The 25,295-nt window shown below is 44.5% G+C and overlaps 1 protein-coding gene across 6 annotated transcripts; it reads right to left on the bottom strand.

Annotated features, from left to right (window-relative positions):
- Window positions 1-31: 31 nt before the first annotated feature.
- Window positions 32-24,432, bottom strand: KIAA0100 (KIAA0100 ortholog). Of its 6 annotated transcripts, XM_011359967.2 has the most exons (40): window positions 24,256-24,430; window positions 23,299-23,422; window positions 22,745-22,794; window positions 22,314-22,461; window positions 22,022-22,140; window positions 21,725-21,785; window positions 21,343-21,532; window positions 20,634-20,757; window positions 20,357-20,481; window positions 20,037-20,104; window positions 19,784-19,929; window positions 18,990-19,108; window positions 18,715-18,878; window positions 18,299-18,557; window positions 17,603-17,808; window positions 16,133-16,357; window positions 15,262-16,033; window positions 14,654-14,845; window positions 14,313-14,515; window positions 14,045-14,163; window positions 13,702-13,922; window positions 13,173-13,363; window positions 12,940-13,039; window positions 12,598-12,800; window positions 11,508-11,805; window positions 9,076-9,233; window positions 8,599-8,805; window positions 5,921-6,020; window positions 5,503-5,685; window positions 4,982-5,103; window positions 4,459-4,614; window positions 4,251-4,372; window positions 3,512-3,692; window positions 2,781-2,867; window positions 2,470-2,580; window positions 2,195-2,330; window positions 1,962-2,092; window positions 1,681-1,782; window positions 1,248-1,382; window positions 32-830 (listed from the first exon to the last, which is right to left on the bottom strand). In XM_011359967.2, the coding sequence occupies exons 1-40, from the start codon at window positions 24,321-24,323 to the stop codon at window positions 648-650; spliced, it is 6,609 nt and encodes a 2,202-aa protein (XP_011358269.1). In that variant the 5' UTR covers window positions 24,324-24,430; the 3' UTR covers window positions 32-647. The 6 variants fall into 6 exon arrangements, 4 of the variants coding, with proteins under 4 accessions (XP_011358269.1, XP_011358268.1, XP_023386344.1 ...); XR_895866.2 differs by having other exon boundaries at window positions 2,195-2,346; window positions 15,262-16,357; XM_011359966.2 differs by having other exon boundaries at window positions 15,262-16,357; window positions 24,256-24,432.
- Window positions 24,433-25,295: the final 863 nt, after the last annotated feature.

Here is a 25,295-nt window from a genome sequence, read left to right as displayed (position 1 = left end):
TACACACACACACACACACAAAAAACCAGCATCAAATTTAAAATATATTTTTTCTCTTTAAATCATTTTCTTACCATTCTCCAGGGCATACCCCAAAAGGACCCATGGCCAGCCCTGGCTCCTATTACCATCTCCCCAAGTAAGCTTGGCACATATTGGGGAGAGGCTAATTCCCCCCAGAACACTAATACCTCTTTCATACAAGGCAGTGGAATGAGAGACAGAAGACCAGCCCTCCCTTGACCCCCAAGTTTCTGGCACAGAGGGAAAGAAGTTACATTTAGGAAATATATATATTTATATATATATGTCTATAAAAATTTATCACACTTGATCAGAATTGTCCCCCACCCTTTCAGTTAACCCCAAGGGAACCAATTCCTAGTCCTGGGGCAGTTCCCTGGGTCTTGCTCTCTTGATGCCTCTCTGGCACTGGGCCTGCCACTGATGAGTGCAAGGTAGAACTCAGCATTATTATCCACCATGCTCAGGCCAAGTGCTAAAGAGCAGTGCCTCTATCTGCAGTACCCTGTGGGCTCCTAACCCCCACAAATCCTGATGGATGAAATGAAGCGCCTCCCATCCCACAAGTCCCTGGGGCCTAAGCCAGTCAGATCCTGTATTGCAGCCACTCTCGGATTGCTGGATCACTTGCGCCTGCCAAAGATGGACTTCTTGCCAGGGTTCTTGTTGCCCACACTTAAACCGATGAGGAGCCGGGCTTTTTCCTCCTCTTCCTGCTGTTGCATGTTGAGGTCTGATTTAGTTTCTAGCTTTCCCCGGACCTCAGATCCTGTTGCAGGTTTCAGCCTTAGCTTCTCTTTGATTACCTGACAGGAATAAAATGGAAGGTAAATATTAGTGGGACAAGCGGAACAAATCGCAATGAACCAAGTCAATAAAGATTTATTAAACTTACATAAAGGCACAATGAGGCAATTCAAATCCTAAAATGATCTCTGCTTTCAAGAGGCTTACAGTCCAATTAGAACCCATGCTAAACCTAGTTATGTCAAACCTTCAGTTCCCTAAAAATCAACAGTAGTTAACATGTGAAACAGTAAACACTCAATTTAATCACCTAAGCAAGGACATAGAGGGTCAGAGATAGAAGTAGCTCACTTCATTCACCTGCCCCATCCCAAGGCTGGCTGCTTGTTAATACATCCTACAATGAGATGATCCTGAGCAGAGGATCTGCCTGCCTTCCCCTGCTAACCAAACAGCCATGAACTCTGCTGGAATACCTGGGCAACCAGGGCTTTGCGGCTATCCCTCTTGACAGCCATGGCAAAGTCTAACCATGTCCATGTATTATTGTGGTACTCCAGACAGGGCAGCACCAGGTTAAGGTCACCCCAGTCCACACTGTTCTTCTCACCCTGCAATGGAAGGTTGGGGAGGGGAGAGAAAAGAAGATAGAAAAAAATACATCAGCTGCCATTTTAAGTCCAAACCAGTACTTGAGTCCAAGTCTAGTACCTTTCTGTAGCAGCAACCTATAGATAATTTCTCCTTACCTCAGTCTAGTAATGATACTAACTCCTGAGGGGAGCAGAGGAAAAAGATTTATCACCCATATTCCACCTTCACAAGCTGGACTATCTCCCTGTCTTTAATCTCGGATGATCTTATTTGGTTCCCTTCCCACATTTTAGAAAGTGCTGGGGAGGAGCAAACCTTGTAGCTAACACACAGTGGAACCTGTGGAATCTTTATGTAGATGAAGGAGTTGTTCATGGCTGCTCGCTCTTTCATCTTGTCAATATCATCCACAGGGTGCTAGAAAAGGCAGAAAGGAGTGTGAGCTCCTAAAACCATCAGAAGAAACTTAGGACCCCAAAGATATTCATCTCCTTTCACCCCTGGAGTAGACTCAAAGGCGACAGAAGAAATCCCCAGCCAAGCCAAAGTACCCCAGGACTCTTGATTTTTTCTAACATCAAGGGAATGCCCAGTACCTCAGGGGCTTTGCGAAATGATCTTCTGACCCCAGAACTCCGATTCAAGCCCTGCGCCACACCCTTCCCAGGGCCCAGTGCTGCTGCATCATCTGTTACAATCAGCTGCCGAGGCTTCACCACTGGTATTCCTATGAAAAAGCAAGCACACCAGCTGTTGTCCTCTCTCTCAAGCTTCAGTTGTCTGAGGCTGCTACTCTAGTCCTCTGGAGTTCCACCATAAAAGTTCTCACCAGTAGTCACCAGTTTGGACTTATCTTCTTCATCACCAACCTCATCATCTTCCACACTTCGTCCAGGAAAGAAAAAGCCCATTATTCTATGGAAGAACTGGTGTGTCAGCTGGATGGTGAGAGGCACCACATTCACCTAAAGAGGAAAAAGGCTGAAGAAGCAATTAAGCTCAGACATCATCCCTCAGTTTACCTACCCCTAATAGCATAATATAATGCACAGATAGCTTCTGACTGCCCTTTGTTCCTGGGTCCCCAAAGGACTGTTTACTAACCTCAAAGTGCTCCTTAACAGAGATACCCCCAACAGGGGGCCGGACTTTGCTGAAGAGGCGGAGGGCTAGCTGTCGCCCAGACTGGCAGGAGCTCTGGGGCCGCAGGACTACCTGCGGGATAGAGTGATAAATCAACCTAAAACTCCTCTGCAGACTTGATGGGAGAAGCAATGGTCTTGCCGAGATGGGCAAGCTTTCACCATCTCATACCACCACACTGTTTCTAGTAGTGCGTTTATGTGGAAGGGCCATTACAAATGCTCTGTGCTAGGAAGTTATGAATGGGATAGGAATGGGAAAATAAAACTTGCCTTGTAGACAGCATTGGGAAGGAGGTTGTTCATAGTGAACCAGCCCAATTCCAGAAGATGTTCTGCTGTGTCATCAGACTTATTCACCTATAAAGACAGATTCCCCACCCCAACCCCAATCCACTATAAGCTTTTCTCAAGAGCTTGCTAGAGAATTGCTACATATCCTATTTGTTTTCAGGTTCTCCATATGCCTAATCCCAACCTTTGATATCTCTTTCAACTTCATGTATTCTCTAATCCAGTGTTTCTCATGGGTGCTACTGGCCAGGGCACTAAATGCCAGTAGTGCTTCCCAGTCACTGTGACATTCAAAAGTAGTCTCATTCATTTCCAAACATCAGGGGTGGGGGTGTGCCAGGTAATGAACAATGTCCTCTCCTCTATGCCATGGGTAATTGCAGTAAAGCTGAATGCCAGTATAGAATTAATGGTTCTATTCCAAGTAGGACTCTGAAGAATACAAATGACTCTATGGGTCACATTTCTAGGGATATTCTTATTCAAGGAGGGAAGTATTTGATCAACCTCATCTATGTATCTGTATTATTTAATAATACAAACAGATGTATCTAAGAGAAACTCTGCTCGTTTCAATAATCTTTAATACTATTATTAATAGTCATATAATAATTAGTCCCTTTTTTAAAATCTTTTTGTGAGTTAGACTCTTGAGATAGGTCAGTGCTTCTCAATACAGCTGCACGTGTGTGACTGTGTATACCCAATACCTTGCTATAGAGGAACCTCTGAAGCTCTAGCTCAGCAATTCCTAGCTGTCCATCTTCCTCTGTTAGGCGCCATCGTGCCTGAGCAAAGTAGAACTCAGTGCGACGGACCACACTCACATCTTCCTGCTGCTTTCGCAACTCCATCTTGTTGGCCTGCTGCAACTGGAAATCCTTAAAACATCTATAAATGAACATTAGGGTCAAAGCCAATAAGGGCAATAGCACTCAGGTTGAGGGTGAGGTGGAATGCTCTAGAATGATGCAGGGGGTAAATCCAGAGATAGACCCATTCTGGAACAGCTATTCTCTAAATTTTTTTCACAGGATTCATTACTCCTCATACCCTGGGCCACGGGAACACAATCCCATCTTTCAGTTCTACAGCTTCTCTCTTCCTACTACAATTATATCTGTAGTTGTGTTCCTTACTAATCAACTTCAAATTATTTTCAAAATATTAGCTGCACAGTATCAAGACCACAAAAGTGATCTTTTCCAACTATCTATTTTTCTCGTTTCCCAGGAGGTACTCTATTTATGATCCAATGGAAGAGCTCTCCTGTTCTCAACCTCTTGGCTAAGTCCAGTAAGGCTCGTTCAGGAAGAGGTGTCTGAAATCTACTACATCATCCTTTGATAATGTACACTAAATCTAAAGACTATCAGAACATGGGCAAAGAAGAGAAATTGACTGCAGCTGGCAACTAGAAAAAGACAGGGAAAGAATGCTCTGTGGCACCTGATGAGAATATTAAGCTCTTCACTTTCCAGTTGTAGACTGGCCTTCTCCTGGTTTAGTTGCAACTGAAGCTTTTGGTTCAGGTCAAACAGGTTCTCATTCTTGCTGTCATCCTGCAAAGACTAGGGAGCAAGGACAGGAGAAACTGAGAGGAGATCTCCCTTGTCCTAGGAAACCTCCTGGTCCTCAAGACTGCCCGGGTCACTACCTTCATGATGGAATACATCTGCTTTTCTAACTGCCGTATCTGGGCCACATGCTGCCGCACAGCCTCCTGCAGATGTAATATGCTGCTGCGCTGCTCCTCTGGATTGCTAGAAATCTCAAGCTGGAATCTGACACGCTGCTTTTTCTCACTGTGCTCCTAAAGGAATGGAAAAGGAAATGAACAAGATTTTCTAATAGACGAGTCTTACAGTAAAGTGAAATAGAGAAAGGAACAATAAGTGGGGATCTCTTTTGGAAAGCTCACCTTTATCTGTCACTATTAGCAGCAAGAGTAAGGGGTAGGCCAATGCAGATTTGGCAATGTGGATTTCACAATAAGCCAGTCCCACAGGGTAGGAATGATGGAAGTGGGGAGTACTTACTATTTCTAGAGGTATTTAAATGACAGTAGAGAACTGACCAAGAAAAACAAGTAAGCTCTATAGTCTCAGGGGTACTTGGACCTTTCCTAGATAAGGGGTTCCTGTTAGGCTAAATGGCATTCTACAGGGGCCCATGCTCACCTTCCGCTTGGGTTCTACATGGAGTAGCAGGTTGTTGACAATGTCCAGGATCATGGCATACTGAGCAGGGTTGGTGGAGATTTCCAGCTCATGATGGATGAGGGTGAAGGTATCCACAGCCCCTAGGTAATTATAAGCAGCTAAATAAGAGGCTCAAGTTTCCACTTAAATATCTACCCCATTTCCTAACCCATATTTGGAACCACTCCTGTTAGTTAACCCCATAGAACGGGCTTGGTGAGAAATGCTCACGGGTAGAAACATGTTTGCTTATTTCAGAATCAAACAATACCCATTCTTTCCAGTTTCCTCCAAAAGTACAGGTTATTCTATCATAGAACTTACAAAATGCAGAGCAAAGTGAAATGTTAATGCCCAGTGCAGAGTGGAACCTTTAATAACACTACTGTCTGAAAACCACTTAGGAAATAAAACCACTTAAGAAAGTGTTTCAGGAGCAGACTAGGAAGCTTTCACAAGCTTCCTAGTCTGCTCCTAAAAGACTTTCAAGCTCTAATTACCTTCCTGCTTCTTTAGGAGATCTTCCTTTTCCTGGTTCTCATGAACCTCAGGTGGCTTAATCTGAGTTGCCAGCTCAGGATCAATGTCATGGCTGTAACTAATATAGTACATTCGGCAGTTGCAGCGTGAAATGATCCGCTGGACTTGCTGGGCTGCTTGTGCCTCAGCTGGCTGGTTCCAATCTGGGAAGAGATGGTAGAGAAAAGAAAAAGATATTCTCAATAGAGGTATTGTGAGAGCCTCCCAGCTAGCTGTGTGTGATGTCTAGAGAACTCTAGACACTTGCTTTCAACCTAGCCTAACACAAAATGATCCTACTCCAGCATATACTGATCTTAAGAGTAGTTAAGAAAATAAGGCTCCTTTGGGATATACATCTGCTCCTAACCACATGATGGGGAAGAGGGAAGAGCTGACCTGTGGTGGTGGTAACCATGCCTCCCACTGCCTGCCCACTCTCCATCAGCTCCTGCACAGAGTCCAGACTACGCTGTCGGTGCTCCTCGATATTCTTCACCTAAAGAATGAGATACAGGCACCTTTAACTCCTGGGGAATTAGTAGTTTGTCCTGGCCGACTGGGTGCAAGTAGTTATACTATTTAGACTTCCCCTTCCTGTAACTGTTTGAAAGATCTCCTGAGATGGAAGACATACTGTCTTTCTCCTGGTCCAAACTGCTCAAACCACCCAAACCACCCAAATTCCCCAAACCCAACTGAGTTACATGCACATTTTGCCAGGCCCGCAGGCCTCAGGCTAGAAAAACAAGCTAGGTTAAAATCAAATCAAGTCTCATCTCACACCCATTAGGATGGCTATTATCAAAAACATGGAAAACAACAAGTGTTGGCAAGGATATGCAGAAATTGGAAACTTTGTGCAACATTGGTGGAAATGTAATGGTGCAACCGCTAAGGAAAACAGTATGGCAGTCCCTCAAAAAATTAAATAGAACTACTATATGATCCAGTAATTCCACTTAAGGGTATATACCCAAAAGAAGTGGAAGCAGGGACTCGAAGAGATAGTTGTACACCCATGTCCATAGCTGCATTATTCACAATAGCTAAAATATGGAAGCAACACACATGTCCATCAATGGATGAATAAGCAATATGTGGTACATACCTACAATGTAATAATATTCATCCTTAAAAAAGAAATTCTGACATACGCTACAACATGGATGAACGTTGAGGATATTACACTAAGTGAAATAAGGCAGTAACATACACACAAAAATAATGCATAATTCCACTGATACGAGGTACTTAAGAGCAGTTAAAACCATACACGCATAAAGTAGAAAGGTAGATGCCAAAGACTGAGAAGTGGGGAGTTACAGTTTAACAGGTATAGTTTCAGTTTTACAAGATGATCAGAGTTATGAAGATGGATTGTGGTCATGATTGCATAACATTATGAATGTATTTAATACCACTGAACTATACACTTAAAAAGGGTTGAGAGGGTAAATTTTATGTTAAATTTTATCAAAAATCAAATCGTATCATGGGCAAAATTTTCATCAAAATCAAAATTTCCCACCCAGTTTGGTATTCATGTATTTGTGCTCTTGCTGTTTTCTGTCTTCAGATAACCACTCTGCACTGTTGCCATGAAAGAAGACTGAATTCTTTTGACTCTCTCTGCCTAGTTGAAAAGTGAATTGCAGAATGAGTGATATGGAAGACAATAAACAGATCTGCCAAGCTCAAAAAAATTTATGTAGGAAAGGCAAGATCAAAGTCCCTCCCACCTAAACCAAGGACATTCCACTCTAATATTACTATCATAGCCTAAGGGGGGAAAAAAGGGGTTACCTGCAAAAGAAGGCATGCCTAAAAGCAGAGGCTCAGAAAATGCCTGATAGGTAGACCTTGCATAGCTCATTCTGCCTTCCTCTGTGTGAGTAATGCATATCTTCTGTGCCTACCTCCTGGCACTACTGGTAAAGAGCACTGCTTGCCTGAACCACAGCTGTAATATATCAGCATGACCTCTCATATTACCAGTAACTTGACCCTTACTTGGCCTGACATCTGATTAAGTGTTTATTACCTCTTAAATAATTACATTTGAGGTTGCCTGGATTGAGCCCTAATATCACTGGAGTAAGAGGCATGAGCCAGGGAAGAGGGGTTAGCTTTATCCCCATTAAGTATAATGGCAAATGATATTCACACATCAGTCTTTATTGAACATAGCTAGATCTAGTAACTCTTGGGTGTACCATGACCAGCACAATGTGAACACATAACACCTGTTAAAAGTAAGTAATAACAATGCAAAATATTGGCTAGGTAGGTGTCATAATCGGTAGATCTCCTAATAATTCCGATATTATGTTCTAGACATTATAGTGCAAATTTGGTTTTACCAAGAAGCTCAAAATTTATAACCACTGCTCACAATCTCACCATCTAAAAATATTATCTTGACACACAAACCTCCCCAGACATACTACTTTTAAAAAACGATGAGACTACATTCCATCTGAATGAAGCTTTATATTTTTCAAAGTACTTTCTCACTTGATCTTTTCAACAATCTTGTGAGGGTGAAGTATTAGAACTCTATTTTACAAACAAAGATCATTTGCCCAAAGGCTAATGCTGCTATAGTGGCAAAGTTGGCATTAGACTTCATATAATCTGACTCCTAGACAAGCAATCTTTCTATTCATCCTTACTGCCTTGCTGAAACAACCACTCAATCATCTTCATAAGAAGAGATCAGAGAAAGAACAGATAGAGAGCGTATCTAAAATTCTGACTTACTGCCTGTTTTCCGACTGTCTGCTGATTAGTGTGATCTTATTAATAGGGGTCAGTATTCTTTTCAAAAACAAGTTCCAACCTATTTTATCCTAGCACTGGGAAATGAAAATCTCCCTTGCAATGAAATATAACAGCATGAGATTTAAAAAAAAAAAAAACTGCCTACAGTTCTTACATTTGAGGTGTTGTCAGTCTCACTATTCTGTTAAACTGGTAGCCAATAGGTATTGTCAAGAAACTTGCAGCTATTCTGGTGGAAGAGGCCAATTATGGGAAATGGGATATAATGGGCCTTCCCAGCCCTGCTGACTAACCTCTAACCAGAGCTGTCGGCCATCCTGCTCGGTAGGGCTGCTTTCAGTGGTGGCAAAGTACTGCATGCCATCTAATAGGCAAGTCCAAGATGTCTTTTGCTTCAATGTGTCACCATACCAGGCTGGATGGTGTTGACACTGCAGCAGCTGGGCTTTGGCAGCTGACACAATAACACAGCCTTCTGTTTCTGCTCCACGAAGAACCATCTATGCCAGAGACAGAAGCAGTCACAGGACCAAGTTACCAAGGAAAATGAGAAGGTTCGTGAGAGGATTGTACCAATAACTACAGCTGGATTTTAACTCTGGCTTACTGAGTGAACGAACACTGATGGCTTTTAGATATTATCCATGATACTTGCTGGAAGGAATAATTTTTTGCTCTATCCACCCATTCGTATTTAGAGGTGGGGGAAGGTGAACACATAAGATTATGATCTAGCTCAATGTTGGGGTGCTCTGGTAAAGAGATGGTACCTGGCAGTTGACCAGCTCGATAAGGCAGTTTCGGTTATATATATCATCCGTCTGGCAGGCAGCAATGCCACACAACTGATCACTCACACCTGACTCCTCTTCTGTGAACACTACAAATCTATCTGTCTCTTCAATCAGCTTCTGCAACATGTAGGCACCTGGCAGAGAAGGAGGAAGCGGGACATCAGTCTCAAAGAAATAGGGAACACATCCAAATTGACCTTCCTTCCATTTCTCTGGCTAGGTAAAGGCTAGAATGTATTCTTTCCAACCTACAACTCCAATCTACCCCACCCTACAACCCCTGAGGGCAAAAAAAGGTTGTCATTTCATTTTCTCCTCAATACTAATAAAAGTAACAGGTTCCCAAGGAAAACAGAAATGCTATGTAAGTGGTAGCATTTTTTCTCTTAGGCATATCCACCTCTGGATTACTCTAGGATTCTCACCCCCTTTCTTGTTCCTTATATTACTCTAGGATTCCCACTCCCCTTTTCTGTTCCTTATATTTTTCATTTCATATTATTTTAAATGCTATTTGTTTGTTGACCGCTCCTTTCCATGTGAAACCAATCAGTGCCACTGTGTTCTAGCTCTACTACTTCCTCTGATTATGCCTCTACACCTTCTTCCTTCTCCCAGGCCTCAGAAATAAGTATCTCCTAAGGTCTATTCTTGGCATGTTCCCTTCTCTTATTCATTATTCTCATGAGTTCATCTAACAGTGTTATGGTTAAGAGCACAGTCTCCAGAATTAGGCTAGTCTGCCTTAGTTCGAAATCCTATCTCTGCCAGTTGTGATTTTCAGCAGCTTGCTTTAACCTCTCCATGTTCTCAGATTCCTTGTCCATAAAATAACAGTAACTATCTCATAAGATTGTTGAGAGAATTTAATGGAATAATATATAAAAGTATTTTGCAGGGTACCTGCCACACAGTAAGCACCTATTATCATCCCCTTTGCATTAACTCTTACCTCTATGCTGAAACTCTCCGGTCTATCTCTAGCCCTAAGCTTTTAGACCCTCATTTCCAGTTGTTTGTTAAACATTACCCTGATGTACTACTTGTATCACAAACTCAGTATGTCCAAACCAACAACCCAAATCTGTTTAGCCTCATCTTCGCTTTCTCCCTAGTCCACTCTGTACCTAGTTCAGGCCTTTGTTGCCTCTTGTTGAGACAAAATAGTTTCCTAATTTGTCCCCCACCTCCAGTTCCTTCTTCTCTAGTACTCCTCTGCACTGCTGCCAGATTTATCTTTTTAAAAGTAAAATTAATCATGACACCCCATTCAAAAACCTTCAGTAGTTCATTGTCTGCTGAATGATGACCAAACACTCATTCTTGTATGAAAGGCCTTTGATGATCTACCTCCAACTTTCCTTTCCAGCATCTTCTCTCACTTCTCTCCTTTAGCTACTCTCTATGCCAACCAAATTGTTCAATCTCCTTTGAATGTATTGAGCTTTACCAATTCCACTCCTATTCAAGATATTCTGCCTTAGATGCCCTTCTTTCCCATTTCCACATGTTCAATCCATACTAAGCCTTCAGGGTCCAGATCAAATGCTATTTCCTCAATAAAACCTTCCCTGACTGCACTCCTTCCCTCACTCTAGTCAAGAACAACTTCCATTGTCTTTAATTTCTCTCTTGTGGCATTTATCACTTTTTACCCTGTTCTTAAACTCATCATGAACTTGCATTCCTCTGTACTTGTTATTCCCTCCCTTTAAAATGCCCTCTCCTCTTTCCTTGCCTATTGAACTCTTACTCATCTTTTATGACCCTTCTCAACTATCATCTTCACTGTGAAGGCTTTCTAGATTTCTCTATGTTGATTTAAATACTTTCTTCTTGAACATGTTTTTCTTGAGCATTTTCATAATAAAATAATTTGCATGTCTATTAGTTTCTGAGATTCCTCCCATCTTTGTATCTCTAATGTCTAGGGTCAAGTCTGGTACATTATAAACCCTCAATAAAGCTAAAATGAATCTAAGAATAAGTGATTGAATGAATAAACTAATCATAGCTCATCCAAATAATAAACTTGAGGCCAGTAGAATGTCTACATTCTATATCCCTCACTGAACCCAGCACAGCGCTTTGTGCCTGTTAAGTACTCAATATTTGACTAAACAAAATAATTCATTGAAACACAAAACAATTCTCTAATCCTTTGCTGCTTTCCTCTACTCATCCTGAGTTGGCCCCATCATTTTTTCCTGATCCTTCTCCTAGCCACGGGACCAGACCCTTTAATGCCCTTTATCATTGCTATCTAAGACTTACATGGCTTAAATGGAAAAATAATAGTTTCATCTCTATGCCTAGACAGAACCAGACATGATTTAGTGCTCCTCAAACTCCTGTCCAAGCACATATTTTAAACCTAACCCATTGGAGTCTCACCTCTCCCAGCTTACCTCCTGATGACCCCTTATCAGGCTGTCCACTAAAGCTGGGAGTACTGACAGGAGGTGGTGGGGCTGGGGCACTGGTGGGGACACTCTGCTTTGGCTTTTTGGCTGGCATCTGGGGATCAATCTTTAACCCTTTCAGGGCCTCAGTAGAGAGATTACGTTTGAGTACAGCTGCCTTTTTGTAGCCATCATATAAACCAAAGGCAATGTCCCGATTGGTAGTTGTCCAGGAAGCCCGTAAATCTACCAAGTGCAGCTGGTGTGTGTGAAAGGCAGGATCCCCAACTCGAGTAGAGAGCTCCTAAGAAACAGGAAAAGAACCTCAAGGTAGCATGAAAATTCCCACCATTCCTCCAGACTACAAATGCAAAGATAAAAAACAAGCTTGTTGAATAAAAAACCTGTTCTGGGGGAGACAAGACGGCCCTGGAAAAAGAAAAACTAAGTGGTCTGAGCATGTATATTAGATTACACTCTGACTATACCCACTGTATTTTAAATGACTCAAAGAATTTCAACTTAAAATTCTTCCTTAATTGGGGGAAAAAGACAGCAAATATGGTACTAGAAAAAAAGTTGTACTCTATATCCTGAAGGGCAAGAGACTATCTTCAGAAGGAGAAAAAAAGAATTTTCAAAAAAAAAGATGCTCATACAGCTGATACAAGCAAGTGCATCTTTAAGTAATGACACATATGATTGGGATATAGTTAGGAACATTACCATGTGCTATGGACTGAACTGTGTCCACCCCAAATTCATATGTTGAGGCCATATTCTCCAATGTGATATTGGAGATGGGGCCTTCAAAAAGTAATTAGGTTTAGATTAGGTCATGAGAGTTTGTGCCCTCTTTTGGAACCATGTGAGGACACAGCAAAAAGGCAGATATGTACAAGCCAGGAAGAGAGCCCTCACCAGAACCTGACCATGCTGGCACCCTGATCTTGGACTTTCCAGCCTCCAGAACTGTGAGAAATAAATTTCTGTTGTTTAAGCCATCCAGTCCATAGTATTTTGTTATGGCAAACTGAGCAGACTAAAACACCTACCAATACAAATAAGGTAATAAAGAGACTGTGTCAGGCGGTACCTCCTCAGCCATGCGACTGCTGTGCCGTTGGTAGGTGAGGGAGGACAGGCTCAGTAGGTGGGTCTTTGTTACCAAAGGATCAAGGCAGTGATCAGCATTCTCTTCAGTGGGCGAGGCCATCAGATGAACAGTCACCTGACTTAGGTCACTGACCATCTGGGTCACACTCCAGTCAGAGATGAGGCGCCGCATCACTGTGCCCGCTGAGAAAAGGAGGCATACAGAACCCATGCAGACCAGTACAGAAGAAATGTATGGGACAGAGAGAAAGGGAAGGGAACTGAGAAAAAGAAAGAGAACAAGGAATAGGCTAGGAGAAATAAAGGGAATTTTTGACCGTACCTTGAGGTATAAGCCGCTGAGTTCCCCGAGTGAAAACATGGCCCTGACTGCATTCAATCTGGATGCCTCGCTGCTGGGCAAATGAGGCCCAATAATGCACCTGGCAACAAGAGAGCATAACATTGAATGAAGATGGCATGAGAGAGATGATTAAGAGACCGGATATGAGAAAATAAGTAAATTAAGGAAAGGGAACAGAACTGAAGATGTCAACAGGGATGTCAGAGCCTGACCTGCAGCTGGGGGAAGAGTGCAGTAAAGGAAAGCTGCTTGTAGTGCTGACCAAGTTTCTTCTTGCTGGGTTTCATGTTATTGAAGAGCTTGCCCCTGCAGATAGGCCTTGTGACACTAGTCCAAGTTGCCCAGAAGTTTTGCATCCAGCGCAAGGTACTACTATATAGCAGAATTCGGGGCTGGGATATTGCTGCAAAGGAAAGCATAAATTCCTAGCTATGGTTAAAATATAGAGATGAAGCTAAACCATTCCCTAACTTTAGGTTTAAAGTTAGAGGTTTAAACCTCTAAGGTTAGAGGTTTAAAAACCTAAACAGCATTCGGCTCCATATTCAATATACCCAACACCCTCTCCTTTCAAAGATCCAAGTTCTTGGCTTCCAACAACCCTCTTCAAAAAAAAGGTGCTAACTCAAATCCTCCCTTGCCCTTTCCCTATCTCCTCCCCAGAGGACTAAGCTGAACTCCTCAGTGTCTAAGCCCATCCTCCCAGCCTTTCCTCCCCACTGTCCCAGACCCAAGCCTCACTCCCGCTGTGCCGAGTCAGATCCATCTTGATGGAGAGATTGAGGTTCTCAGAGCGGAAGGCCCGGTAGGAGTCATGGAGCTGGCCCACGGGCACCTCAGGCAGGAACTCTGGGGCCCGAAGAGTGACACTATGGTGATCATGGGGGTTCCCATGGCACAGCCACTGCAGGTCCAGTGTCATGCAGAGGTCAGGCAGGTGAAGGAAACAGCAGTCATCATACCTGCCTCACAAGAAGAGTCCCAGTCCTCAGTGTCCTGGTCACTTGCAGCCCCTTGGCTCTTCCCCTCTCCATCCACCCTGAGTCCCTCACCCTATTAAGGTCCCACCCATCACTCCACTCACTTAGAGGCTGTTCTCACGTTGACATCCAAATCACCTTTGAACACAAACTGACCAGGTTTCCAGTGAAAAGATAGGTGGCTCCATTCCCAGTGCATATTCTCTGTTGTGTTGTAAGGATCCTATAGCCATCCCCCACAAGAACTTGGTGAGATATGGATAAAAGTATCACCCTCATCTCCCAAATCAGTACCTTTCTCCCTTCCCCCAAGTGCTGTATAAGCCCCAACCATACCATCCAAATGAGAAAACAACTTCTCTGGACCCTCACCTCAGTAGCCAGCTGGTGCAGGTTCGCCTGTTCAACGTCCATGTGCCAGTCCCCATGGAACAGAAGACGGCTCTTGTCCCACCAAGGCAAGGGTGGGCTGGGGTCAGCTGAGGGCTTAGTCAAGAGGTCCACAGATTGGCCAATCAGTGTCCAGGCTGGATCCCAGCATGGGCCCCATACCACTGTGTACTGGAAGATTTCCGCTGGGATATAGAGGCAAAGGTACAGCTTGTTACACAACTATATCCCTCTTTTCTTCCTTCTCTACAGAAGGAAGAAACATCTTCCATCTCAGCCATCACAACATCCCTCAGCCAAACCAAATGCCCTTCTCTACTCACAGTGGAAGTCATGGTAGAACTTGAATGGGGGCATGTTCCTCTCTACTGCCACATTACCCCACGGAAGCCCCAAGTGTAGGATTTGACGCCGACGGGAGCAAGGCTGACCACTCTGCTCAGTGCCCACGAGTCGACCCATCAGCCGCCAGTCACGGATCTCAAACAGGTACCGAGGATAGTCTCTTATCCGAACTGTTATTGTAGGAAAGGTACACACTGGCTATTTAGGGGACCATCTCGGCATTCTCAAGCATTTTTTTTCCCTGCTACTATTTTTATCCATCCATTTTACAAAGTCATCTAGGAGACCAAAGCTGGTAGTTAGTTGGTAGCAAAGTTGAAAAAGGGCATAGACACCCTGAGCAGATGGTGAGGAGACGCAGTAACTCTGAAAATGACTGTGTTAGTTGTTCTTTTATGTTAGCCAACCAGTTTCAGGGTGAAATTCAGGAACAAAGAAAGGGAAGAGGAGCCCACCCATCTCACGCCCATCCAAAAATAGCCACAGTCTCCAATATAACCAAGCTCCTCTGTAAAAACAAAGAGCTGCCTGGAGCTCCAAGGGCAAACACCAGGCTCTGCAAATAAGGAGGTTCCTTACAACTTACCCAGAAACGTCTTGACACTGCACTTGAGCATACGACACCAATGAATAACAAGATCTACTCCCTCAGCAGGAAAAGGGCTGCCTGGATCAAGCTCTCGAACCTGCTCTACCACACGTTCAGGCCCATGGAAGGATGCATCTGCCAGAGCCACTAGCTCTAGCCCTGCCAGACTCCAAGTGAGTAGTGCCCGGCGCATGGGTGTGTTGCCATAGAGACGACGGGAGCGCTGGATGTAGATTTCGATGTTTTTGTGTTCTAAAGAGGCATAGAGCTCCTCAATTTTGCGGGCTGGCAATAACTCCCCATGCTGCTTCCGAAGGGCAGCCACTTTGGCATCCAATAGCTGCAGCCTTTTGGCGCTCTCCTTACTTTCATCCTTCATTAGTTCATAGTTATCACGAAGTTTCACTTCAAAAACATCATCCAGGAAAACCCATGAGAAGTGCTGAACCTTCAAGAGTAGATCAGGTGGGAGTGGGGCACAGCTTGAAGAGGCCACAGCACGAGTTCCTCCTCGATGCAGCCCCTTCAGCCATTTCTGAACTCCCACAGCCTCATCCAAAGTTTGAGAAAAATCATACTGATAAGGAAACTCCACTGAGACTGAGCCCAGGGAGAGCAGCCAAACACGGTTCCGGAGGGTCTGCAGCACAGGGAAGGGGTTCCGGTGGAGGATCATCTCCTCCAGCTCAGGCAGCAGCTGCACTTCCACCTCCTTGAAGTTGAAAATGCTATTGCCATCAAATCCAGCAGCCAACTCTGGACAGTAAGCCTGCAGTGAACCCCCATGCCGGGTCAGCGATACACTCTCCGCAGCCAGGGTAATGAATTTGTCCTCAGCTACAAAAGCTGTCAGCTTGGCTGTGCTCACCTCTAGTGTCAGGTTTAGCAGCCGCTTTGGTGGAGATGGCTCAGGGGGATGGCCTTCAGGCTCAGAAATGGTCCCTGGAGTCTCTAGTTCAAGGAGTGAAACAGTCTCAGGAAACAGAGTAACTCTTAGTAAGTCTCGGCACTGCAGGGTAGCGAGGATGTGCTGGTACAGGTACATGTGATCTGGTGGGCTCCAGAGTAAGGTCAGCCCTGCACCACACTGAACCTTTAGGGAGCAAGAGAAAAGAATCTGTCAATTACCATGTCTCAGAACAGGAGAGATGGCAGAGATTATTGTACATGCATACGTGACTCAAGAACCATCTCCACTTCAAAAATATCATCCAGGAAAACCCATGAGAAGTGCTGAACCTTCAAGAGTGAAGTAGAAGTGAAGTAGAAGTCGTTCCTGAATAAAAATATAAATTACCCTACCCCGTTGCCTTGTCCCCCTTAGCACTAATATGCTGAGCAAACAGTTCTTACTCAGTTTACACGTAAGAGCACTCACACTTTTTTTCTCCTTAACTGGATTCTAAATTGTCTGAGAAGAGAGGCTATGTGTTTTAATTCTTTGCTATCTACCAAAGTACATCTGGTATATACAGCATGTACTCAATAAATCTTTTGGCTTTATGTTTCTACTCATGAGTTATCTTTCTATAATAGCCACACTCTGTATAATAACCACTGCAACAATCGATCTGAAAATGTTTCATTGCATCTTAACTAAATTTTTAAAAATAAAAACCACTGACCACTCAAGTCAAAACAGCAATGGACTTATGTGAAAGTATGCCTCAAAGAAGGGAGCAGAGTCCTTGCCAGCTTGAAAAACAAAGTCAATTCTGAACAGCTACGCAGACGGAAAATTTTAATTTCAGTACAGAAAAATTCCTTTCAGTCTGGCCTCTGAAAAGGAAACTCCTCAGTTTCCAAAAGAAGTTGAAGTATAACAAACAGGAAGATAGCCCACTCTCCTAACAGAGCCCCATGTCCATCTAATACCTTGAGAAAGATATTGGAAAGCCTCTCAAAACTTGCCAGCATCTCCATCTTCAGATCTCTTCCAGCCTCTTGATGACACAAGATCTTGATGTTTAAAAAGCCCCTTATTTTTCAGAGCTATGCACTGAAATATATACAGTTATTACGTGTCTAGTATCTGCTTCAAAATAATCCCAGAGCCAGAGGTGGGAGCAACTGGCAGAAGTATAGATAAAACAAGCTGATCATAAACTGGTAATTATTGAGGCTGAATATGAATACGTGAAAATTCATATATTCTCTCTAGTTTTGTACATACTTTAAGTTGCCTAATAATGAGTTAAAAATGTTCAAAACAAGACAGAAAAAAGAACATCAGATATTGTATTTCTCATAAATAAGTTTCACATGACTCGAAAGACTGGGAAATGCTTTAAACCTAGGGAAAATTCAACCTGACTCCATCACCGCATACAATCATTACCTCTAGAGAGCGGATGCTGCTGTGATAGGTGATGGAGAGCATGGAGAGGCTGAGCACTGGAGCAGGGATGTCAGGAGCCTTGCAACAGGGCTGCATCTTCTCTGTGACTGACTTCACCAGTGCAAGCACAAGACCTTGAATACCCACAGTGGAGGTTTCGGCACTTCCCAGGACAGTTAGTGTGTCCAGTCGGACCTCTGAAGCACCTAACATCCAGAAACCATGTCAGCCTTGATTCTCAGCTCTCATAGCAACTTCAGTCCTCACTCTCCTTCTTCTCTTCACTCTAGTTATCTTAATTCCCCGCAACTGCCTATGTTCATCCCTCATGTTTTAGGGAAATTTTTCCTTTCCCATCTTAACCTAACTAGATTTGGCAGGGCCAAAGAAGTTCCCTAACTCTTACGAATTGCCCAGAGATACACCAGTTACTCTTTGGAACTAAATACACAAGAACATTTAAGAAAAAATGCATCTCATTCTCTTGATCAGACATCAAGGCTGTCTTTTTCTTACAAATCTTGCTTAATGCTTACCTTATGTAAGCTCTTAAGAAATATCAAGAAGCCAAACAGTTATGCAAGACATTCCAACATCTTGAGCCTCTAACTTAGAAAAATTCCAGATAATCAGCTTCATTAAATGAGAAGGAACAGACTGAACCAAACCAGCATATAGACTGCCTGTCCTACTTACCAACCAGGGCAGAAAGGGTGAACAAGTTCATGTCCTCCACCTTCAAGTCCACCTTCCACAGTAATGACACAGATTCCCCAAATGAAGATTCCCTAGAGACTGCTGACTTTCCAGATTGTGGGCCCATCAAGGATAAGATCCGAGAGAGACATTGGGCACAGATGTCTGATGTTTCTACCTGTAGCCCTCGGATGGTACAATCAAGAAAGAGGGTATCTGACTGGGTGCTGGACAGGCCCAGAGGCTGGTTATAGCTACCCTAGAAAAGTAACAGAGGGACCCCATTAAGAACATGCAGACACACAATTCTGCAATGCCCTGATACACTGCCTGCTGCCAGAAAGGCACACCATGCTCCAAAGCATGGCAGAATAAGGAAACCACATGGGCCCCTATTCACCAAAGTCCCTCCCTACCTGTAGTGTGAAGGAGTCCAGGACAAGCGCCTCGCCCCAAACATGCATATTGGGTGGATGGGGTGCCCGCTGAATGTGGGAGTCACTGCCCACACGCCAGCAGAGGTGGTCCACAGTTAGGACGCCCCGCTGATGGATACTTTGTGGCCTCAGGTGCTGGTAATCTAAACAAAGAAGGTGGAAGAGAGGTGTTATATGGAGCCACTATGGCCATCGATTGGGCCCAGCTCCACTAATGGATAGATTCTTGTTCCTTTTCCATCGCAAAGCCTTACCCAGACAGATGGAATTGAATCCCAAGGCAAAGGGCGGTGTATCTCCAAGCTGAATGGAAATGTTGACATTGGAGATGGAAGTGCTAAAGATGATGGGAGCCAGGATTTGGGGGAAAGTTCTGCATAGGACAAGACATCATTGTTTGATAAAGAACTATAGCTTCTTATCATGGAACAGATTCCTGAAGCTCTCAAAAGTCAGGGTGAGTTTTATTGTTATTCTCAGAAATAAATGCAACTAGAAAATAAAAGACTGAACTTATCAGTTCATTGCTACTCCCAATGGTGAATCTGCAGGAATGCCAGAAAGATATCAGGTTGAACCATGTGAAATTGCCATCTCATAGGTCAAATACTGTATAATTCAAACTAATACAACCAAAGAGCATCACTTCCAAGTCATTAACCTTAAGTTCTGAATGGGACACAATGCAAGCACTACACAAAGAGATATATGGCACTGCTGATATGACCTGTGACCTTATATAATCTGAGGCAGACAAGATACTGTTTATCATTTAAGTTCAGTTCAACAAACGTTTACTTTGTATAATAAGGCACTGTGATAGGCAATGAGAACATAAAAATAAAGAGAACATCATCCTACTACCATAGAGTCTAATCTAATGGGGAAGATATATAAAATAGGATTGCTATTGAGACTGGGACATTGAAACTGATTTAGAAAGATCAAAAACAGTCAAATACATACTTCACACAAAATGCCACTTTAGACCGAAAGAATTATGGAGAATCCACCTGATGAAATAGTGGCTGAAAAAGATTACACTGACCTTTTTTTCCTTTGCTTAAGAACAGATGAATTAGACCCTTGAGTCTCTAGTGCTAGCATGTGCAGCCAGAGAGAAAATTCCTGGTGCCGGTAATGAATAATACAAGTGTTCAGAACAAGGGAGGCTGAGAGGTCAATGGTGGTCACCTGGAAATGAGACCACCAGAACTAAGGGCTTGGGTTTTACCTCATAATGCAATGATGTAGAAAGAGAAGAGACAAAGGAATGATTCTTAGTACCACAATCATCTCACCTGCACACTAGCTTTGAGGGAGTTGAGGCAGACGATGCGCTGGCGGCTCTGGGACAGCAACAACCCATCTGTAAGGGCAGAGGGTAGATCAAAGAACACTAGAAGGGCAAAAGGTAAAACTAGGAAAGGATCAAAAGTAGGCAAAGAGATGAACAGACTGTTACTAACACTTAAAAGAGTTGGGGGCCATTTTCTCTCAGTATATTCCCTTCTTCCCCTCCCCACTGGTAATAAATTAAGAAGACTATGTAGCACACAGAGAAAGAGATTGTGTGGTCCCTCCCATTCTCTCTTAAGTACCAGCACCCCCACCCATAAACCTTTCAGTAGGAGTTCAGTGCTCATCTGTGCCATATCAGAGTTTGCTGTGAAGCTTCGAAGGGGCAACTGATCCTCATCACGGTGGTATAGAAAATGCAACAACTTCAGTGTCCAATTCAGATGCCTGGACCAGAGACAGACTGTAACTCAGAAATATGTGGAATGCCCTTTCACCCCACAGACAAGCTCAGTGCAGCTGCTAGACTGGTTATTGAGACCCCAGTGTATAGCTCCCAACTATCACCCTCTACACTTCTGTGTCAGAAAAGATCTCACCTCTTTTGACTATTCATGGACAGCACCACACTTGTGTTCTCCATCTTCACCTTGACCTGGTCTGGCAGCTGGTGAAGGAGGTATATGCCAGGCAGAGTTGGCTCAGCCAAGTTCTCTGTCACCTCTGAAAACATGAATGAATAATACAAGGACCATCAATCCTTAACACTCAAGTCTCCCCAAATGCCCTGCTCTCTTTGGCCAAAATCTCCCACATAAAATAAGCTAAGCAAATGCCAATCATAGGCCACGAGGCAAATATCCCAGAGATTCAGGTAGCTGCTTGTACTTCCTTCTCCAGAGTCTAAAAACTAGTATGGAGAGGAGACTGGTATAATAGAAAATGGACTTTAGGGCCAAATAATTTAAACCCCATTTTTCCTAGCAACTAGCTATGTGACTTCAGTCAAGATATATGTCTACTCTTCCTATGCTTCAGTGTCCTCAGTTGTGAATCGCTGAGGATTTAGTGAGAGAACATATATAAAACAAGTAGTACAGGCCTAACTCATGATAATTATCCACTAAGTGTTGGTTTTTCCATTTACCACAAGCAAATGCCCTATTTCCTCTAACTATCCTCAGGGTCCCAGGCCATAGTGACTAACAAATCATACCTAAATGAGTAGTGAGACCACTATTATTTTTCCCTACTTCCAAAATAACCTGAGATTATAACAGCTAAGAAGCTCACTGATTGGGGATTTACCTGAAAAGGGAACAGGTTTGGGTGCCAGGCCTGGGCCCTGGTGCAACAACTGACTATAGAAGAAGCCCTCATGCAGTTCAGCATGTAGTGTCCACACATCCACAGTGATGGCCTTCAGTTGCCAACTCCTGATGCCCACCTCTAGACACAGCTTTAGGGTCAGTGAGAGCTCTGCTAGGCAGGTGTCCTCCTGCAGAAAGAATAAGCTTTTAAGATGTGTATGTATATGGAGTATGGGGGTTTTGGTTCAAAATGCAGTGGTCTGGAACGACACTTTGAGGGAACTCCATAAGGACACCGAATCTAGAACATAAGCCCTAAGGTCCTTCATATCTTATGCACAGAGGGAAACAAGGCATCTGAATGATCACGGCATACTCACCAACTGGCCACTCTTTAGAACTTTGCTGTTGATCTGACTTAGGCTCACTTCACATTTTAGTCTGGAAAAGGAAAAATATTAAGAGCATATGGCCACTGTCCTCACCATTTACCTTCAATCAAGCTTTGTTGGCTGAAAGAGACAAGGCAAACAGCAGTGCCTAATCTTATAGCCCCTCCTCAAATTGCACAAAATGAGAACTTTACACCTTGATAAGAAGACCCTGACATCCACCCACTCTGAAATAGCTATAAAGCAAGAATGGGACCACTAGACCCTCTTCTACCCAGTGTTTACCTTTTTCCATCACTATCCAAAAGAAAGCTGCTTTCTCTGATCTGAATATGCCACAAGGACTCAGAAGTAGCCACCTTGAGAACCATGATGTTTATAGAATCTACGTGAATGGAGAATAGCTGGAAGAACCAAAGAGGAACAATAATCACCGTCAAGGCACTGCTCTTCCTTTCCAGCAGAGAAAGAATAAGAGGCAGCTTTTAGTCTTATGCCCCACAAATAGAACAAAAACCCACCCATGACTCCAAAGCCAGCCATTCCTAGCAGTCCCAGAAAATGGGAGTAGTCTCACCTGGCAGAAGATCCTCAGTAAGGATGGGCTAAAGGACAGCTCCTTTTGGTGCACCCCACTGCTCTGGGAGAATGGAGCAAACAGGCCAGAAACCCTCTGCAGGTCCGTTCTGATACGCACTTCTCCAAAGCACAATGCCACATAGCGTCTGCCCAGAAGAGAACCTCACTGCCATCAGGCTCATCCTTTCCATAGCACTCTCTTCCCCTCCCTCACATCCACTCTCTCTATTCTCCCTAAAAATGTAGCTCAAATCGTGGAGGATAGTCTCATAGTACTTATCAATATGTCTCACAAAGATAGTAGCTTCCAGGCTAACCAGGAGACACCAAGCCAAGAACCCACATTCCTTCTTGGATTGTGAGGTCTCATTCTACAAACCAAAACCCAAAATATTCTCCAAAGGAAGGGTGAGGATATAGGGTACTCACGGCAGATCGTGGCTAAGGAGTTTGCAGGAAATCCACAAGCTATCAATTTCCTAAAACAGTACGGGAGAAAGCTTTGTACATTAGCTGCTACGTAATGCACAGGCAGCTTGACAAGCCAGGAAAGGTTCTAGGAAAAGAAAGAAGTGCTACAGCCCTTCGACTAAATACCCTCCATTCCATTTCAACTAGCTTCTCTCTTCAGCACTATATCCTGCTCCTCACAATGATGTTAGTAATTCTCTTTTATGGATAGGTTGCCCTGTTTCTGCTCTTAAATTAGAGCAGTAAGCTCTTCTATTTCCTGTTATCTTTGTTTTGTGCTTTACTTCTGTATCTTTTTTATGTGCCTTGGACACTGTGACTGATAAGCATTCTTAACTGAACAACTTACATCAATCCCAGTGTTCCCAAACTATAAGATCATCTTGGCAAAGAGGTGGCAAGACTGGGTTAACTAGGAAAGCCAACCAGAAATTTTTTTAAAAGGAAATTAAAAGTTGAAATTCAGCTGGATCAACCCCACACACATACCCAGAGAGTTCCCCAAGACTCACCACTGTTTGCTGGTGTTGCTGAAACTTAAGACTGACATTCTGTATCCAAAAAAAGGAGCCAATCTTTAGCTCCGCCTGCAGCTTCTGCTGACACCACTTGGTGGCCAACCGGACCACAAGCCACCTGCAGAAAAATCCCTGTGAGTTCATAGGATCCTCTCCCAATTATGGCTTCCCTCACCCCTTGCTGGTCCTAGAAGCCCTTGCAAAGGGTCAAGTCCTGAAGATGGGTCTTCTGGGCAACTCTCCTGTATCCCAAAACACCACTCTGTCACATACATTCAGAACTCTAACTCGGAGTGTCCTCTCCACCCATATGAAATCAGACAAACTAAACTCCACCTGCTAAGTTAGGGACAAAGGAAGAAACCCTTCAAATCTTTAGGAACCCCACAAGTAGGTCTCAACAGGAGTCGAAGTACAGGCAGCCGTGTCAGATGTGCCATTACACGCTCCCCAAAGGATCTCTGTCTTCGCCCTCCAGACAGGTGTCCGTAAGAAGGCACTGTGGGGGTCACACCCGGCCACCTCAAATGCCGCTCTCCCCTAGACGGCCAGACCTGTTCCGGCTTCCTAGGGCAAGGCTGCAGATGCCCTCTGCGCTCGGTGAAGGGGACACCCAGGGGCATGTAGAGCAGGAAAGGTAGACCACTGAGTTAGGCTCCTTACAAACACCCACCCACCCCCCATCCCCCTATTCAGCTCCCAGGCTCAGCATCTCCTCAGGCCTCGCCTTCTCGCTCAGTCTCCCCGGCTCCCAGATCCTCCGCTCCTGCTCCAGCTTTGCGCCCCCGCTCGACCCCTCCCCCGCCACCCCCTGGCCCGCCCCCCGCGCACCGTCACCTCCAGCCCTTTCCCTCCTGCCTCCCCCTGCTCGCGCTCTTTACAGCGCGCGCCCCCTCCTCAGTCTCTCTTTCACTCCCTGCCGCAACCCTGCCATAGCCGGGCTCCCCTCACCGGCTTAGGAAGAGGGCGCACAGCGCAACCAACAGCAAGGCCAACAGCGCGGCGAAGAACAGGGTCATTACAGCCCCGGCCCAGCCCGGCCTGGCTCCAGCCCCCTCCCTGCCGGCATACCCCCCCGCCTGCCACTACGGCTACGTGCTGCGCCGCCGCCGGCCGACCAGCCGCGCGCGCAGAGACAGCACGGGACCAGGAAGCGTTGGCGCGCGTGCGCCCCGCCCCCCGCAGCCCTCCAGCCAACAGCTGTCTCCTTGTCCCGCCCCGCCCGGCGCCGGCGATCCGACAGGGCCGACCCGCTGCAAGCGCGAAGTCTGGGCGTGGCTTCGGACGAAGAATGCTGGGGAGCGGACCTCGCGCGAACTGCCACACACGCCCCGCCCCTGGACGCACCCTTCCGTTCCCGGAACTGTGGGAATCTACTCCTATCCCTGGCTGCCGGTGGACCTCGTTGGCTCTTTTTGGCCGCGGAACATTCATTCCCGGGATGGTTAGTCTACTTGGCCACTTAGGGCTTGAACCGAGGATATTACGCACCCCTAGGCCCTACGAAGTAGTTTTCCTATCTTACTTAGAGGCCTTGTCTGAAAATCACTGAGGAAACCAAGAGGTTAATTATACGGCCTCAAAAATACCACCTCCTTCCGTCCAGTAAGGAATGAGTGTTTTATTCATTCACTGTTTGAATACTGTTCTAGTCAATTTGTATTGGACTCATGCGGGCAGCACCATTCTAAATTCTTAATTGGAGAAATTGTCAGTGTCTACTGTGCGTAGTGCAATCTGGGATGCCACAAGTAAACGTTGTTCTGGCCCGTCAGCAACAGTTTACCTGGGAAGCAAGATTATTACACAAAATAGAGAATTTGGGTCAACTTTATTTTGCATGTTTCCTTCTTTGTGAAATGAGGGTATTGGACAAAGGTCCCTTCTAACTCTAGCACAGTGATGCTAATCCAGTACAAGCTGAAGAAATTCTGAGGATTTCAAAATAAGTAGCTTACATACCTTTGTTCTCACATCCTAATCTTTATAAA

This window comes from Pteropus vampyrus, unplaced genomic scaffold (genome assembly GCF_000151845.1).
Source record: "Pteropus vampyrus isolate Shadow unplaced genomic scaffold, Pvam_2.0 Scaffold50, whole genome shotgun sequence".
In the NCBI taxonomy this organism is placed as follows: domain Eukaryota; kingdom Metazoa; phylum Chordata; class Mammalia; order Chiroptera; family Pteropodidae; genus Pteropus; species Pteropus vampyrus.
Note: the sequence above shows the minus strand (reverse complement) of the source record. Positions and strands in the feature narration are given on the sequence as shown.

Bases quoted from the DNA above. Each gene is read 5' to 3' on its own strand.
- KIAA0100 (XM_011359966.2), bottom strand. From the start codon at position 24,323: ATGACCCTGTTCTTCGCCGCGCTGTTGGCCTTGCTGTTGGTTGCGCTG. The intron at 22,795-23,298 runs GTGAGTCTTGGG...GTACTGTTTTAG, and splicing joins AGCAACACCAGCAAACAGTG to GAAATTGATAGCTTGTGGAT. The intron at 1,383-1,680 runs GTTTGCTCCTCC...CTTCCATTGCAG, and splicing joins CACTGTGTGTTAGCTACAAG to GGTGAGAAGAACAGTGTGGA.